Source organism: Nyctibius grandis, chromosome 2, assembly GCF_013368605.1.
Source record: "Nyctibius grandis isolate bNycGra1 chromosome 2, bNycGra1.pri, whole genome shotgun sequence".
Taxonomy (NCBI): Eukaryota; Metazoa; Chordata; class Aves; order Nyctibiiformes; family Nyctibiidae; genus Nyctibius; species Nyctibius grandis.
Window position 1 is genome coordinate 9,876,183 of NC_090659.1, and position 19,166 is coordinate 9,895,348.

Here is a 19,166-nt window from a genome sequence, read left to right on the forward strand (position 1 = left end):
AAGTGGGTGAGAAAAAGTAAATATAGAAATGCAAATTAGGCCTGATGGATTAGCCTAACAATCAGTTTTTGAAACACAGAAGGCCGACCACAGTTTAGCAGTTTATTTTGAGAGCTGAGTAGGATGGCATATTTTTACATTAAACAATATTCATTTTCATTTTCTTGTGTTTATTTTTGTCTGAACATATCCTTATAATTCTCCCCCACTCAGTTAAAACTGCTACATATGCCTGAATTAATAGGATAAAGATTACCAGTTTGTTAGAATAGATAATGATAAATGACTTGCATGCATTAAATGTGTTTGGGACATGTTTAATCCATAAGTTTGATGTTAAAAGCACCAGCATTATCTTATAAAATTTTGCTGTCAACATGATCTGGGAGACATTCTTGCGGCTCATACGGTTCCTCATTTATGCTAACATAAAACAGTGGCTGTGCTGAAATATCAGTTCACATAGAGCTGTGTAGATCTGTTAGTTTTACACTCACACATAAAAATCCTAAATAATCATTATGAGAAAGCATGCTATGACTACTTGTTTGGAGTCAAAACAGTAGAAGACCAAGATGCCATGTTGTAATACAAGCTCGGCATATGGGTCCTGAAAGCTCTTGAGAGGTACCCAGGTTTTTTGCTGAAATGAAGATTTAGTACCAGGGCTAACATGGGATATCAAGATGTGATGCTTTTGTGAAAGTCATGCTTTCTTTACTGAACGGTGTGTTGGGTTTCAGAGTCTGCTGGTACTTTTTGCTTTTAAAGAAGAAGTAATTTTGAATTGCGTTTTGCATAGGAGCTATTTGTGGCTGTAGAAGGAGAAGGTACAGGAAGGAACTTGACTTGGTGACCTAGGGTAGCATCAGCACCACTCAGATACCTTACCTCATCTGGGGTGGGAGTGTACTGCTCTTCTGGTCCTTAGCCATTTGGCTACTCATTGTTTTATTTTTTTTTTTTTTTAGACAATGACTATAAATACATAAACTCTCCTGGGATGCCATGATATGAAGGATAAGTTAGTCACCTCCAGCTCCAATAACAGCCCTTAAGAGATGTTTTCTCATGTAGACTTTAGCCAGTTATGATGTCCCAGATGTCTAGGTAGCTTAGGAAGGCTGATTTTTTTTTTTGCCTGAGGGCAAGTTTGGAGATACCTCATAGGAACTTTACTTGCAAAAAAAAACCTTCTCTAATACATGTTTGTGGATCAGTTTTTGTTTCATTTTCTTCCTGATGGACTTAAAGTGTCTGTTGCAAACAAAGAGAAAAAATTCTGGGTTATGAGATAAGAAAAAAATACAGTCATAATTCTTGCTTTTCTCATACTAGTCAGGCCAGCAATGTGGAATTTCGTGTAAAAGACACAGTAGTTGCTGACTTAGCCTTACAGACGTTGTCTAATGCTTACTCTTCTGCAGCCAGATGGAAAAAATAAGTCTGGTAATATTCTTTGATCTCTGTATGTGAAGTTTCTTTTATAGTTGATAGCCTCAGACTCTTGCACTTAAAAAAAATCTGTGTTACTTTGAGGGCATGAGGATAGATGGCAAATTGATAAGGCACATGGATAAGAAAAATTGTATTTTTTCCCTCAAAAAAGCAGATCATCTCTTTTAAAGTTTTCATTAAGAGGACCTTTATTCCATGTTAATTGTATACAATAAATGAGTATATGTGTGAGACCAGTTGACCCAAACCAAGAATAATTTAATCAAATGTTACTTCAGCGAAGGTTAAATAATATGTATCAAAACTGATTTTTTGATTGTGCAACTCTTGCTCTGTTTATGTGTTTGTGAGTTTATTAGCAGGAGCGTGTATACATAGATGCATGTACATGCACTCAAAGATTTGTACGTGTGTATCTATTTATGCAGAGTACATTTGTTTTCCTCTACCATCAAGAACTTAAAAGATGCTAGCAAAATGTATAACGTGATGGTTGAGAATTTAAATTAAAAAATGAGGAAATTAAGAAACAAACAAACGTGCTCTCATAGAAGTGACGACTTTTAAGACATAGTTGTGCTAGACCATAAAGTCTTTAGGGGAGAGGTAATGTCAACTTATATGTTTATACAGTGCCGAGTGCACTGGTGGTGTTCAATAAGTAAACAGAAAAAGTAAAGGGTATGTTTGTAGGACCGTAAATTTTGCATATTCTTTTCTTCTATGCATTTGGATGATAAAAAAATTGTAAGGCATGTTTTGTACCCTCCGAGAGCTACAGAAAGTCTCAGGATCCTTTGTTTGGTTGTTGTATTTAATATTTCTATATTACAAGCAAAACAAAACACACCCCTACCAAGCTGATCTGGGAACTTTACCATTTCCCCAAGCTTGCAGGGCTAAAATGGTGCATAGGTCTGGTCCCCACACACACTGCTGAATTATGTGAGTGTGCCCTTCGCTTCACAGAGTTGCACTGTTTTCATGGCAAGCATTGCAGCATCTGAGTTGATCTCCCCAGAGTTGTTAGAGTCATAGGGGCTGCAAAATAAAACTGGGGTAATTCTTAGCTTTAATGAGTTCTGTAACAGTTGTCCTGTCATGCCTTAAAGTCTCTGTACGGCTGCCTCACAGAGGCTCTCTGATAGTCACCAGATTTAGTCTTTCTTCTGAAATGGGAGACTGTTGCAGAAATGCATCAAAGGCAATGTAAGAACTCTCTGTGACAGCAGTTTGAGTACAGCTTGAACTGCAGAAATAGAGACCTGTTTTGTTTTGCAAACTTGATAAAGATGCCTTAAAACCAAGGACCCTAAAGGGCAGCTCATTATCCTCCATGATAAGACAAGGAGAGAGCAACAGTTGCCCTTACTTATGAGTTGATCCAGTCCTAATGTGACTTTCAGGAGAGGATGACTCAGGAGCCCGTGCTACGGTGGCCAGGCTCTTCCTCATCAGTCTGTCCTCTCTCAGCACTAAAGCAGTGCGTGACCTCTGGGAAAAAAACGCTCTCCCAGTTCATCAATTTCCAACACATTCAGTGGTGGGTTCTTCAGAAGAGGTGACAGAGAAATGTCTGTGTCAGGAAGTGGCTTTGTCTTTGAGGAGAGTGAAGAAGGACTTCTGGGCTGACCTCACGGCCTTGCAGGCTTCCAGAGAGAGAGGCTGTAGCTTTCATCATGTCTCGGTGAATGAAGTATCCCTGTGCAGAAGAGAGGGCAGTTGTTTCAAATCCTTCCTGGAAGGCCGTGCCAAGATGCCGCAGAGAGCTCTGCTACCCTTTAGAAAAAGGTAAAGGTGAAGTCTCCAGTGAAGTGAGAGAGAACTGTAGAAAAAGTTCTGCTCTTTGTGGGTAAAAAGCTCTATGGAAGATATCTGATCCATGGAAATAACTGTGCAGTAAATTGCTAGTGACTTTTATTTAGGACACACTAAAACAAAAATTAAAAGGCTGGGGCATAATGAAAGCTGAGGAGAAAAGAAATTAAATATGTCTGATGATTTTAGAGAATGACATATATTAAGGCTAGATAGAACTAGTGTAACACAGACCATAAATTAATTTTGTAATTTTATCTTCAAGTCCTTAACTTCTGACTGAGCTGCGACATATAAGTCAGAAAGGCATCCGGTCCTGGTGTAACATCTTTAAGTGGTCCACTGCATCTCTGAAAAAGTTGTTGACATGGCTAATTCCAGAATTAATTACTTTGCTTTTGGGTAAGCTTTCAAATTGCTAAGGAACTCACATGAGCAGCAATTATACAGCAGAAACTGAAACTAGTTAAATGAGCTATAAAACACTGAATCACATAGGAGCAGGCCACCTTTTATTGGGCTTCACACCTCTGAATGCTTAATCAGTTTGCTTTTACTTGCTATTACTCCAGTGGGGAAGGCAGTGGCCCAGCATTGCCTCTACGGCAGCAATTGTCCACTACCCTGCTAACCAGCAACACTGACCATGAGGCAGTCTGTTAGATAAGGTGATATAAAACCTTTTTTGGTGATAAGTTTTCCCTGACTGACTGCATTTTGGGTGTGAATGAAGAGAAAAATGGTCACTTACGAGATGCTGCTTCGGTCATCCCTTCACATCCATCAGAACACGGGGCAGCTTTTCTGAAGGCAACAACTCCTTCTCCTGTGACAGAATAAATGGATGCAACCTGTGCAAAAATGTCCATGCAGGTTTTGTGTCTGTAAAGGTACCCTTCCATTAGTCTTGTAAGATTAAGAGCTCTCTGGCCTACAGTTCTGAACCTTTCCATTAACTCTGTGTTAGATTGAGTACCAGACAAAACTGTGTGGCTCAAGAGCTCAGCAGACACCTCTGAAACGACAATCTGATGCACCATTTTACTTCTGCACAGCACAAAGCTCAATGGGACCAAATAAAGGGTAACAAGCACTAGCTACAAGGCAGAGTTTTTTTCCATGAGGCAGCTCAAGTTTTTGGCTGGGATTTGTTTTGTGTAGCTCATTCTTGAATTCCAGGCTTTCCTTTATTTTTTTTTCTTGAAAATCTTTATCTTTTATCCTTCAGACAGTGCACTGCCAACTGCAAGATCACAAAGCCTTTTGGTTTTGGTGCTCAAAAATGCCGCTGTCATTTGAAAAGGCAATTTTTCTGCATTCATAGTAAATGACACCATTCCACATTACTGCTACTGTGCTCCTAAAGGACCACCTTATATTAACTGAGGTTTTTTCCTCCTGTGCCGTATTTTGGTGCAGTGAACAATTTGGTACATTCAGGTCTCTTACATAACCAGCAACACGATGAGTCATCTTTAAGAGAGTAGTATTGACACGCTTCCCTGGCATAAGTTCAGGTGATGAAGGATATGCAGTTAGAATGTGCTTTAAAAAAAAGGCAATCTGAAATTCCTAACCATTTCTTTTAACGCTGTATGTTACCATAGGAGTTATTTTTGCTAAGAGGCAAAGGCCCGATGGCAGGTATGGGACTGATGCTCTATTGTCAACTGTTTACTTAAAGTTGTCAGATTTCAGATGACAGCAGCGATACTGTACCAGAAAGTTTTCCATAAGTATTACAGTCGTTATCCACAAGCCCTTTAAAAGGAATGCTCTGTTTCTTCATTCAGACCAGTTGGAGAAATTAGGAACGGAGATGTGCTCTTATTTCAATTTGGGATAACTACATTCAGTACAAAAAGTGAGGCATTTGCAGCAGAGGACATAAAGAACGGGTGATCTGCCAAATCTCCCCCATGTTACACATTACAAGCAATCTTCAGTTTCAGACTGACCCCAGCAGCCCCCATGCGGTTGTTCCCCCCACGCAGATGACCAGGAGGGGGTGGTTTCCACATACGGACCCAGCACTGTGTCTGGGCAGAGAGAGACTGACTGCCTTCTCATCTCAGTGAAAGTTCCTGATGAAGAGGTTTGGTTTCATTGCTGTCATTTTATTCTACAGGAGTCACATGTATTGGCACTCTGGCTTTATTTTAGTGATTTTTCAGCTCTCAGGATGAAGCTTCCCTGGGCCTCCACAGGTGTTATGGAGTGAGTTCGTAACTGTGGTGAAAGGGTTAATGGATAATTTTTATTATAGTTCTTCCTTGAGACTGTTTTGATTGACATGGGAAAGTTTCTGATCTAGCTCCCTGGCACTGATAGTTAAATAGCTTCCAACAGTACTGCTGTTAATGCTGCAAGCACTGGGGTCTGCTTGCCCAGGGTACGGGCTGCCCAGAGGCTGGCTGGCTGCAAGGTGAAGGTTTGTTAGGTAACATAGGTTATATACATAAGTTCTTGGAACTTCTTTTACTGACAGTGAAATGTTCATTCATGCAGGGTCTGCTCACAGAAACCTGGGCTGAAGGTAGTATTATTTCTATTATTTTCCCTAGAAATAGGAGACAATAATGCTGACTAAGAGAAAGAGTTGTCAGTTTAAAAAAAAATTTCTTTTTTAAGCCTTTCTTTCTCATCCTAGATTTTCCTACTTTTCTTCCCTTCCCTTGCCTCCCTTTGTGGGTAGGAAAATAAGCTTTATAAACTTTGTTTTTACGCCCATTGATAAATGTAATGAGTTTTGAGTGTCAACATTAAAATGTTCTGTGCCATCAGCTCTGTGAAACTGCAGTGAAATACGCAAGTGAAGGAGAAGAAACTCCTCCGGTTTCAGCCCGGCTGTGTCCCCTCCTAGGGTGCTGTGGGGAATGTTGATAATCATTGGGAAGGGCTGAGAGGTGGCAGAGGCAGGTGAGGAGCTGGTGGCTTCTGAGGGACCACAGAAAGCTGCCAGAGCATCTCTTCCGGCGTCTGAGTGCTAGAGGCTCCTGCTTAGGGGAAGACTTTACAACTGTTCTGTTTTTACATTCCCTGGATGAAGGAAATAAGCAATGCAATGGAAATACAATTTTTAATAAACACTTCTAGTAGGAATAATATTTTACATCTCTCTCTGCCTCTGCTGAGTAAGTGCTGTTAACTCCAATTATTCATTCCTAAGGAAAGTCTTCTAATTCATCTGTACCAGTACTCCAGGTAGAGGTGATTTATTTTTTTTGTTACCTGGCATGGCTGTGCTGTCAGTGCTGCTGCTGCTTGGGATAGTAGACATAACTGCTGCTGCAGACGTCGCGCCTAGAATAAAAGCGGGGTCAAGGTGGAGAGGTGAAAAGAATCGTGAGTAACCCAGGCTTTTCCTTCTCTTCTTCTCGGCTCTCTGTTTGAAGAAATGTGTTAGGCCTCATTTCGCTGTGTAATTCTTCCTCTCCGGGAGGTTATTCTTTAATAATAACCTTAAGGCCATATAATTTTAAGTATTTAAATATCCATGCAGGCGGCACGGGCCACACCTTCTGTATGCTCCACACATCTGCAGTACAGTCCTGTATTTCACCGCAAGCTTTCCGAACTGCCTGTGCTGATTAACTCCTCTCTTCCCAGACGGTTGGAAGACTTCCAGGCTACAATCGGCTGTGCCTTTTCTATTTATAGTCTTAACATTTTGCATGCTATTTCAAATGTTAACATAGATAAAGGTAGAAAATTTTATAGGTCTACTGTTTGTGTGAAGGAACCTTGTAACCACGGTGATTATACTGGATAACTTTATGGATATATAACGGGTAACTGCAGTTTAAAATCTACAGATTTAGAAAGGAGGGTTTAACGCAGCATTGCAGCTTGTGCAGCACTTCATGCTGCGCTTAAAAAGAGAAAAGAACATTAGTATTAGAAAAGGAAAGTAGATGAGTCATGATAATATTTGGGAGTGAGACTTCCTATTGCGTACACAGTTTCTGGATTGAAATAGCCAGATGATTATTTTCATTTAAAGGGCAACTCAGTTCTTGCTGAGATTATTCTTCAGTGCTGTCCAGCTATTTATAAGCAAGGATTCCCCTGATGGGCAACATACTATTATCATTATGCATGTGAATTTTTGCTATTTCTTTTAGAAATACCTAGATTACAAAAAGGGGAAGGAGTACTGAAAACTGAATTGATGTTTTCAGTTTAATTCAGCTATATATAGTGTGGATGACTGGAAAATATATATGATGGAAGTCCGTAAAACAACCAGAACTTGTAGGGGTGGCTGTCGGTATCCCTGGGATGGGTATTATGCTGGCAGTCATATTGTCTGGAAGCTGATGTGCAGCTTGAGTAATATTTGTTTTTCCTAGAGTACAAACATACATATCAATAAATCTGCCACTTCATTCAGTCCCCCAAATCAGCAGCATGAAGGAAAGAGGTGCTGGACTGAGTGGAACTGAGAACTGCCTCATTCATTTGCAAGTAATTTACATCTAAAAGATACACAGCCCAAACTAGCAGGCTGTTAATGTGGGCATAAGTGATGCATAAAGATAACATCCTATGGCTTATAAATATTTAAGCATATTGACTAATAATGACTAAAAGAGCCCTTTAATTTAATGGGTGTGGAAACTGAGGCACAAATCTAATAAGACCTGAAATATGTTGATTGAAATTTTTCCAAGGCATGCTTCTTGCTCAGTAAAAAGGTCTTCCAAAATATGTATCTGTGTATCTTTTAAAGTACTAACTTTTATGAAAAAAGCCAGTTCCCAGAGTAAAAATACTGTATTTTCCATTTTGATTCAATGATTTTCAGATGTTTGGAAGTTTGTGATTCTGAGTATTTAGTCTGAGTTTTTTTCTATGAAGAACTGAAATAGGTGGAGATATAGATATTAATGTCTCACAAAAGCATTACTGAAGTTAATCAGTCTGGGATGGCATTTAGCCATGATGAGTAAATTGCACAAGGATATAGGAGTTTAGGAGTACCACATTTTTTGGAAATTGTTTTACAGGTATAATGGATCATTTAATGTCATCTGTAGTTAGCCATTAGACACTATGGATTCAAATTGCTTTCTTTCTTCTCTCAGGACAGGGGGCATGTTAGCAAATTGCTAATATTTGGCTAAAGGAAAAACAAGGATGTAAATTAGTTTTTGTATCCTATTGATATTGTGATACTGAATTGTTTAGTGAGATCAGTTGTGGAATGTGTTAAAAGTTATGGATCTGAATCAAGTCTCCTCGAAATTAAGAGAAGGTGTTTGGATTAGACCTTACTGTTCCTTTTATTTAAATATGAGCAATATTCATACTAGGAACAACTGTTGGGCAAGAGAGATTTTACAGCAATGCCATTTGAATTGTATACCATTTGGCTTTGCTATCCATGATGCAAAAATTTCTCTGGTACCAGAACGCAGATATCATGCAGAGCTGGATGCCATGGGAGGTAGCTAGCACCTTCTTTCTGAGAAAGGAGAAAGCCAAAATGTTATGTAATTGTAGTTGATTGATTCTTTGTCGATTGCTATTAATGTTATATATTTGCCTGTCAGTTGACAGAGTACTCAAAGGTGTTCTCTTGCTGGGTTATTTTTAGACATCATAGTTAAAATACTAATAAAAAAATACTCTGAGAAGGCGTGTGATTATGTAATATATATGTTCATTTAATTGGGTTACACTTAAATTGCATAACCCAAGCTGAAAAATATGATTTTAATTTAAAGGGGACATGACTGGTTTCTGCATCTCTTAACAGGAATTTTCACTAAAGCATTCAGGTGTGGCAGTTTAGCTATGCTTTAAAAGTCTTGTATTTGCTGTATTGAGATTTCAAAATCATTTTGCTCCAAGGTATCTTAAAAGGTAGAATAACTTTGCATTTGTTTAGATTCTCTGCAGTGCTTCTCCAAACAAGATTATGGCATATTAGGAGGCATAATGAGTTGCCCAGAAAAGTCACAGTGGTCCAGCAAGGACCACAACAAAACTCTCATTTCTGTGAGTGGTGTTTGCTTTATCTGAGCTTACATCTCCTTGGACAAAGCTTTGGTCTTTACTTTCCCATAGAAGGGTCTTGGAGCTGGGAGTTTTGTAGCGTAGTTTCTGCTCCACCGCAGCTCAAATGAATGAAATCAGATTTGGGGAGAGTGAGGAGAAATGATCATTTCTGACAAATACAAAAACTGCAGCAAAAAATATTATGGAAGGAAAATAAGAGGATTTATTCCCATACGCATCTGTACTTTTCATTATAACGGCACCTGAGGGGGCAGGGATGGGAACAGCACAGATCTTGGAGGTAATATTGAACTTAGGAAATGTTTCAATATATAAAAAAATCATTGTTGAATTGCTTATGCTATGGTGTCTTCTTGTGGCACATGTTATTACTTTTTTGTATACACTTCATTTTTAAGAAAGCCAACAATTGTTGTGTGAATGCCTGTATTTTACAACTTTCATGCTTATGATCATGGGAAATCATGCACTACTTAGTCTGTAGTATTAACTTCAGTGTCCCACTTTCATCATAGTGTCTGTAGGATCTGGGAAATGACCTCTTATGTCAAGAAATAAATTCACTTAGAACTTCAATTTGTCTAAGTTACGAGGATAAAATGAACTGTTTTATTTTAAAATTGCCTCGATAAGATTTTACAGTAAAAACTGAAGTGAAATGGCATTGATTAATAAAATCATAAGGATTTTGGAGTAATTAAAATTTGGAACATTTGATGCCCCAGAACTTTTGACTTTTAATAAGTTCGAATGGAATTGAACTGAATTTCAATGTACAGTGTACCATGTGATAGATAGTCAATGAAGCTGCTGTGAGATTGCATTTCTGTAAGACACTGCACAATTTCAAGAGAGCCCTTAAATGATTTTGAAGTACTTATATGAAGATAAAAAAAAGCATAATTTGTGTGCTGCTTCTGCTTGTTCTATTGAACTGTTGGTACAAATCCTGAAGAAGAGCTTGTGAGCTTGAGTTTATCTTCTAAATGGCTGTTTGTTCAGTGGCCCCATCAGTGATGTGATTTACTTACTTTATGCAAACACCCTTTTAAACTGGGTTTGTTCACAAATTACTAGGGAATGGCTGTTCTTTGTATAAATACCCATATTTGCATTCTTGCAAGTAATAAATGACAAGTATTTCAACTGTTCTCATTCTCTTTAAAAGTTTGCAATCCAATTAGGCACCAGAAACTGTAGTATGTTAGTTCAGGGACTAGTCACATACTACCTAAAGAAACTTTATGCAAATATGAATGAACATAGATTTAACAATGCATATGCAGAGTTTGTTCTTCAGAAGTGTATTGCCTATATTTACAGGGAATATATTTATAAAAAAACAGGATTACTTCTTAGACAATGAAAGAATGCATGAGATCATTTATTTGTCATAACTAGTTTTACTTGGTACTGTGACACAACATCATTTTTTTTTTCTGTGATACAAAACAACTAAGGCAAAATGCCATGAAACGTTATTTGTGCCCTGCAGAGTGCTTGGAAAATCAGTGTGTTTGTACTCAAGACTGAATATGATATAAAACAAAAACAATACAAAAAATTAGGAAATTCATGTACAGCAGAAATAATGAAGCCTATAGATGTGTGTTTCTCATCGCATGTTTTTAGTATCTTTAAAGGCACATGAATATTTTTAATTCCTTCCTCTCCCTTTCTGTCTATTTGTAGCACAAACCTCTGTCCTTGGCACCAACTTTTCCTGCAGAAAGGATGCTCACAGGGTCTCTGTCTCCTACCCAGCCTCCTGTTTTCATGCTACATGTAAGAGCTTAGTGTCTCTGAGAAACTCCAGGCTGCGGGGCTCCGTAGGGATTTTGGCAAAATAGAACAAAACCTTTTTTCATTTGTGAGCCACATACTTGAGTGGAGGAAGGCACTGACCACTCATAACATGCTAAAAGTCTGTATTTGAGTAATTAATGTGAAAATTGCATGAATTACAAAAATCTACAAAAATTAAAACATATATACTGTGTAATGAATCTTTGTGTGAAAAATCTGTCTGTGATGACTTGAGCTGAAAAACATAGCGCTACAGAAAAATACATTTATTTACTATTCTTTTACATATGTTCAGAATCAGTCAGTTTGCTGCTCTCAATTACACTGCCTTTCATCAAAGTTTTTATATGTTTCAGCCTACCCAACGAACTGAATTGTCAGGCTGGGAAATTACCCCTGTGGAATGTTTCCTCTGATCTATTGCAGTCCAGAAAATGGACTTGCTTTTGTTCCCTCTGTTTTTATTTGCATTTTCTCCTTAGCAGGCTTTACTGAGAGGAGCTACCTTTTTGAGGTCTTACTCTCTTTCATCCCTTCATTCTTGCTCTCCCCAAACAATTCTTGGTTGTCACATAGTGGGCAGAGAAAGCCCCTTCATGTTTCGGGGCTACCTTGGGTATCTTTGCTACTGCAGGGTGACGAGACACATGGACAGAAAGAGTGAGATGGAAATGTCCCCTAGCTGCTGACCCTTCTTATTCTACGTGCTGAATCAGAGCTGAGGAGGCTTCGAGAATTTACCTAAATCCTTAGTTATTAAACCTGTTTTTCTCGGGGAGATTTCTGCAACAGAAACACAATGCACTACAGAAAAAGTAAAGTATTTAATGAGAAACAGATGGGGCCTGTGTATTGTTAATGGAGAAAGACTACTGTTTTGTGTAAAGAGAAGCCAACATGTAACATTAGGAATAAAAACAGAGTAGGTTACAGGACATTGTAACAAGATGTGAGTTTTACACTTGGTGGTTTAGATATTGCTTAAAATAATGTCTTTTTAACTTACTCTGTCTACTATACAGTCTGTGTGTATGTCCTCATTAAAAAGAACAAACACAAAACAAAGCAACAAAACCACAGAAACTAGGAAATACCTATTCCACTTTTTATGTTGTTTCTCGTGCTTTCAGTATAATTTTACAGATATACTCTCTTTCTTTCTTAACACCAGTTGTCCCTTTATAACAATATCCAAAGATAATATTTTTCTCACAAGCAATTTCTGGCTGCTTTAACATCTGTTGATGTGATTTGTTAATGTTCAGGTACCAATAAAGATACTTTTTTCCTTTTTGTGTGTGTTCAGCAACGTAAGAAGAATCTAACTACATGCTTTCTTGAAAATAGCGTCTCACTGGCTTAGCTTTTCTTTTTTCTTAAAGACCGTTGGGAATATTACAGTTTTACATGTCAGCTACTAATGGTTTTATATTCGAAATTTGATTTAAAAATCACATGGCCCTGAATAGTAGTGTTTGTTTTTTTTAGCAAAGCCTGCTTAGTTTCGTGTAACACTACGACATTAACGTCTTCTTTTTAATGACTGTAAACATTTTAGTTTGCATTTTATATGCAGCACCTTTAAGCTTTAATTGGACATCTGATAGTCTGTGTACATAAGCACCTCCCAGATAATGTGCAAATTGTAGGCTGAGAAGCAATGATGCTATTGTGCTGGAGGATGCAGACTTTAGCCTGTTTCGTCAGATTGTCTCCCAGGAGTGTCTGTTGTATTTCAGAAACTCTTTTCCTATGAACTGTTAGAGAAATATGAAAATGATGAGGCAGGTGCTAAAGCAAACCTTTGACAGGCATTTTATCCCACCCAGATTATAAAGTTCACACCTTCTTTTTTTTTTTTTTTTTATCTTAAATATTAAAATCTTAAACTGTGAGTCTGGTAAGGTTGCATCTCTGACTTTTAATACATTTTCAATCTATTATCATATGTTGTAAGTACTATCCATCATTCTGTTGCTGTAGATGCTTCAGTCTATACCATATCTTACTTTTTGGGGATTCATGCTGTAGCTAGAGAACAACAAATGCTATTGATTTGTTTTCTGACAGATTCTTTGAGAAGTTCTCCCCCTTTCCTTCTGCAGCTGCAGCACCTTCTGCTCTGTGAAAATGTGTACCATCAGATTTAACCAATTTTCCCTTTCTAACTCATTGTCACTACTTAATTTAACTACAGGAATCATCAATGGTCACCTAATAGTGCTGCATCAAAAGGCGATTTAAAGAGTGAGTTCATCCTGGGATTCAGCCTTTTGGGATGGTATTTATCAAAAGCATTTTTTTTCTGAAGTAGCCCCAGCCCAAGAAATATAATCTAGCAACCTTGCAGCAATTGTAGCATCTAAAAACATTAATTGATCCATTTTCTTCACATCACTACCAGGTGCTATAAGTAGTACTGTTTGCTGTCTTTACATCATGGATGAAGTCAATGATAGACAAAGTGTATGTGAGAATTTGCAAAAGCCACACAGAAAATTAGTAGTTTTACAGATTCTTGTCTTGTAGTTCTAAGCTCATGAGAACATGGTGTTTCTAAAAAAAAAAAAAAAGACATATTGATATGTCATACAGTGCAAAGTCTATATATGGGTATTCTCTTGTGTATGTTTTTGGCTCTAGATATATTTTGTGATGGTTACTGACAGTGTTGCCATATGTTATGAACAGCTAGGGAAATAGGGTCAATCCAGAAATATCTGGGCATATGTGGTCTTTTGAGGACATTGCAGCAGAGGTAGAAAGCAGATGTAATTCTGGATTAGCTTAAGCATTTCTTTGTTGATAAAACTCTTTTGGCACAGATTCCAGCAAAAGTTATACATAATCTAGTGCATATATATAGCAGCATGTTCTGTACCACTGTGCGAGAATGGTTTTCAGTACCTAGTTTTTCTCACAAAGATAGCAGCTCATGACAATGAAGATAAGCAAGAGAATAAAAATTGAAGTTGTAATTTCAGGACTTAAGCAGCTCCGAAAAATCTACAGCAGCTTTTTTGTGATGGAGGAAAATGTGTTCTCTCTGGGCTATAGCAAAATTAAATGATTTAAGATTTTATTTGGAGTCCAAGGAACCAGATGTATAAGTAAGTCAATTAAGGTAGTAACTAAATAAGGGTGGTATTTCTGTGAAGGCTGAATTTAGCCTAGCTATCCCAAAGCTTCGCAGCAGAGAGTTTCCTTTGAAGGAGGCGGTAAGGGGAGCCTAGGGAAATTAACCTCATTAAGCTGAAGTTTGCCTTTGGACCACTCAAAGTGCAACAACATTTTTGGACAACACATCTCCACTAAGGGCTTGGGGTCCTCAATAAAACAGAAAATGTCTTAGGAGCCAAGAACATATCTAGGGACACATAATTCCAAAGCAGCCAGGAAAAGGAGTCTCAGCAACAGAGAAAACATGTAATAAAGCATGTTTCTTAGGGAACTGGATGCTTAACAGTCAGATCAATCATCTCATTGACATGTGAAGCTGAAGATCTCAATTACACAACAGTGCACGGAGACAATATTAGAAAATCTGAGTCTGTCTGCTCTTATAAAAAGCCCTGCTTTACATTTATATGATATTACTCACTAAGCAAGAGGCTTAAGATTACACACAGCAGTCTCCATCACTTATAGAGAGAAGGAAGTATTAAAAAAGTAGAATCTGATGGTAAGTACTCTGCCAAGTAAAACCTGCGCAGTGGTTGAGTAATTACCAAAGGGATGAATTTTTTTATGACAGAGTTTGAAAACAAATTTATAGTACTTGTAAAGCATACACAGCAGCAGATATGTCCCTCACATATACCAGAAGTGTTTACTTGGCACTTGGATAATTGTTACTTTCCCTAGATAAAAGAAGTCACGAGCTATAAACTAGGTTCCCTTAGTCTGATGAAATGAGGTTCTGGAATAAAAAGAAGCAGAAAGAAACTTCCCATTAGTTGGTTACAGAAGACCTGTATACATATATTTCAAAACACGCTATGCTAAATTTTAGGGTTAAACCTCTCCAGTTTAGAAAGAATTAGACAAATATAGATAAAGTAATAATAGATCTGCATGAAATTTCGAGATGTGACATCAGCCTGTGCAGCTGTCTATGTTTTTCTCAGAAGCTTCCATAGTATACTTGATTTTTTAGCTGTGAGAGCAATCTAGTTGCGTGTTATAGCAACTGAGTTTTCCTACGAACAGGAAATGGGCATAACAGCTCAGTTTACACCATTATATCAGCGCAATAGAAAATTGTTTTGTTAGGAGTTGGTAAGGTCAATGTCACTGTTACCAGTGAAACACAGATTCCAGGTTCTTCTGTGACATGTTTTGTATCACTCATGAGATTAGCTGGCCTCAGTGGAAGGCAGGATAGAAATATCTCATTCAGCAGAGAAGTGTTACAGCTGCTTTAAGCAATACCTTGTTACAATATCTTTGGTTCTGTTTAGGAAAAATGCCTCCTTAACCTCCCCAGTTTAGCCAGTCTGACACCAAGTTTACCTGATGTGACACTTAATTCCACTATTTCCTTGGAGTCGAACTGTTATAGTTACTCACCTGAGTTTTGATCTTATACAGGCAAAGGAAAACAGAGCCTAAAGGCCCAAGTCTCCTATATGTATACCCAGAGATGGGGAACATAAACAATGCCAGCTGTGTTCAGCCAGACAGTGTGTTGCTGATTATCTGTAGAGCTCTTGGGGGATATGTTGTATTCATACAGGTACGATATTTCAAATGAAAATGTCACTGCCTTGAAGCTGAGTTATACCTATTTCAGAAGGCTAGCATTTGAAGTAAAATTATAAATTACCAACGAATACACTGAAGCTGCCAACTACACTGAATGTGATTTCGTGCTCGAATACTCAAAATGCTACTAATGTAATCATTGATGAGCATTCTCAGAAAATGCCAGAATTCAGATTAAAAATCCAACATTTAGTTAGCATTTGCATTATCCAACTGCCTTTGATCATACAACACTTTTTATGCTTTGTGCATATTCATAAAGTTGTGTTCACGCTCTTTGCTTGCCACTGTGTTGTTCCTACAGTACTTCAGTACAGTTTTTACAGACTCAGGCTGCAGTCCTGAAGAGGGGGAGCATTCATAGAATAAGTCATCATTAGATTATTTATTTTTTCAAAATGTACTCTTTTCTTAGTCCCTTGTGTCAGTGTCAATGCCTGACAAAATCGCTGTGGCTCGTTCCGTATCAGTTCTGTGTTTTTTAAAAACTTCTGCAAACTTTTTGCACTTCTTCAGCCCTTTCATGCCTTGTGCTACAGCATCTGCAATAAGCCTATGGTAACCCAAGTGTTTTTTGTCCGCTCAGAAAAATGCAAATATCTAACTTAACATTTCACTTGTACAGTCTAATTATCCCTACACCCTCACACAGCACATTCTTGAGATAGAATTTCCAAGTTCAGGGCAAGAAGCATATTTTGTGTATTTAGTGCATAATTTCCATGTATTCATATAGCAACGGAACCAGTACCTTCCAGAGGCAGGTGGGCACAACTATTTCCTGAAACATATGGCTATGGTAGATTTTATCTTCCAGGCTACACCTGCTCCAGTTATTCAAAAGAAACATACTTGTGTGCTTACTAACACAGAAAAATAGTTCTTTCACTCAAAATGGATAGAGGCATTTTTGCTTAATGAAAAGCAATCACTTTCATGTGGGGTGGCAGCATGAAAAAAAAATATCAGGACCTTAGTGGTGTAAGTTCAAAAAAGTTATTGGTTCTTGGAAAAAAGCCACTAAAAGGGAACAGTTGTTCAGTTTTGCCTCTAGACTGCTACTTTTGTTCTTATCAATAGTATTCATACATTTCTGGCAACTAACAAATTCATTTAAGAGTTAGAAAGTACAGAGATGAGACTGAAAGGAGTGTTGTGAATTATTTAAAGAGTATTAAGAACTTTAAGATTCTTGGAATAATATACTGTAGAATGCAAGACATTTACTTCAATAAGATACTTTCATTACTGTGAGAAAGTTTTTTTTCTTTTGCCCTCAGCCTTAGTGGTTTAGCTTTATAGTAAAATGCTTATGTAAAAGCCCCCCAAAAGTTCTTAATTCGGAAACTGTGAGAAAAGATTTCAACTTGGACCTGCGCCATTCAAGCTACATAACTGTCAGCTACAATTGTTATTCTGATGATTTGAAATCAACTCTTCGTGCTTCACCGGTGACAAGAAATTTTGCTTAATTTGCAACATGTGCGTGCATAGGTTATGAGTTTGAATTTCAGAAGGATGATCAAAATAATGTAGAAAAGCTCCGTTCATGCATTAATTCTTTTAATGTAGTTATTCATGTGTAGTATAAAGTTACAGTATAAATCTCACTTTGTACAGAATATTTATTTAGACAGTTGCATTTTGACATCTGAGACAAAAAGCCTTCTAGAATCCTACTGCAGAAAACAGCTCACTGTGTTCTCACCTCATGGGAAATGCAAGCAGTGAATTTAGTGAGATGAGTATGAGTAGGTACTGATCTTCAAAGAGTACTTGCACTTTTTAGATGAGTTTTGTATACAACAGGATTCATATGATCGTCAAGACCCAAAGCAAGGTGATGAGGAAAGGAACAGTTCAGGAATTTTCATGCTTTGGGGTAGTCAGCTGTCTGTCTGTACAGGTTATTGGGTTTAAATGAGTAGAGAGTTTGTGTATGCCTATTTATGAAGGAGAATGAGAGAGTGCTGTTAAACTGGCCAGGTGTTTTGACTCTCTGCTATGTATTATCTTGAGTCCATCTATGGAGAGAAATAAGTGTAAGAATACCCTTAGACTGAAGTAATAAACCCCTACTTGTCATACTCAAAACTTGCATCCTATTTCAATAACTATTTAACATATTGTCACAGATCTTTAAATTGTTTTTATTTTCAAGGGTTCAATGGGCAAATGTGCGAAGTCAGGTGCCATTTACAGTAAGGAGAGTAGCTGTCTATCAGAAACATAACCATTTCTGGACTAGGTCTCCTGCGTATGAGATGACAAATGACAGAGTAGATGGAGTGTACTCAAAGGTACAGAGTAAAAAGAGGCCCCTTCCTTAGCTGGCAGAAATCAATTTAGTGATGAGATTGATTTGTACCAGCTGTGGATCTGGCCCACCTTTAAAAAAGAGTGGGATCAAAGGCAACAGCCCATAAGCAGCCTGGTCTTGTTGAAAAGAAGACTTAAGAATAATGTGGGAGGTGAAGGTATGTGTTACAGAATTGTTTTGTAAAACATGGGGATATCTTCTGTTATGAAAATACTCTGTATTGCTTTTTGGCTTGGTGGCTTTCACTACTGGCTTTCCAGTCTGAACTTGGTTTGGTCTTGAGCAGGTTTTTTCTTAAGTCCTGTAACCCCTGTTTAGCTGGTGGATACTTGCAATTCAGTCTGGAGAGGTTCCTGCTGAACTGCACTGGGAAACAGATGAAAAAATACAAGAAGGAGCAAACCTTAATATGTGTACCCTTCAAAGGGCAGGGAGAAGAAAAGACTAAGATGGGAACAGGTTGCCCAAGTAGTTTTCTTTGAGGAAAATAGTATGGTGGGCTTTGGCCTTGAGTTGGTAGCCTAAATTGGTATAGGAAGACAAAGCTAAAATATATATATTTTTTTTTCCATTACAGTTTTTAATGATTTTCTCTGTGTTGTTCAGACTTCTGTGGTTAAAGCTTACCTCATGGACTGATGGACTGTTTTGGAGTTTCCCCCCGCACCGTTTGTTTTTTGGTGTTTTTTTTGTTTGTGTTTTTTTTTTTCCTGCAGTCTTACATGGGTTGCAGGGCCCTAGGTGTGGTGAGACTGACAGTTTAACACGGTATATGTCGTATCTCTAGTTCTGATCTTGGCAATCTAGAGTCAAATCTTTTCTTGCTACTGAGTCCAGAATATCAAAGTGAGTAAACTCTTTTCCAAAACTTTCCCCACTGGGCTTTAGGAAAGTGGTATCTAACAGATTTTGAGTCTTGTTGATCTTGTTGAAGTGAGTAAGGTTGTTAAAAAGCAAAGGAACCCTTTTGATTACA

General features: G+C 37.9%; 1 protein-coding gene and 1 long non-coding RNA gene across 2 annotated transcripts in view; one reads left to right on the forward strand and one right to left on the reverse strand.

Annotated features, from left to right (window-relative positions):
* Nucleotides 1-1,620: 1,620 nt before the first annotated feature.
* LOC137673074 (uncharacterized) lies at nucleotides 1,621-6,813 on the reverse strand. The gene is made up of 3 exons (XR_011049694.1): nucleotides 6,508-6,813; nucleotides 4,028-4,102; nucleotides 1,621-3,237 (listed from the first exon to the last, which is right to left on the reverse strand). It is a non-coding gene; the product is annotated as an uncharacterized lncRNA (long non-coding RNA).
* ROBO1 (roundabout guidance receptor 1) overlaps nucleotides 6,513-19,166 on the forward strand; it is a 552,781-nt gene continuing 540,127 nt past the window's right edge. The window contains exon 1 of the mRNA XM_068417582.1: nucleotides 6,513-6,621. Coding sequence (XP_068273683.1) covers nucleotides 6,513-6,621 — 109 coding nt within the window. The remainder of the gene's footprint in view (nucleotides 6,622-19,166) is intronic.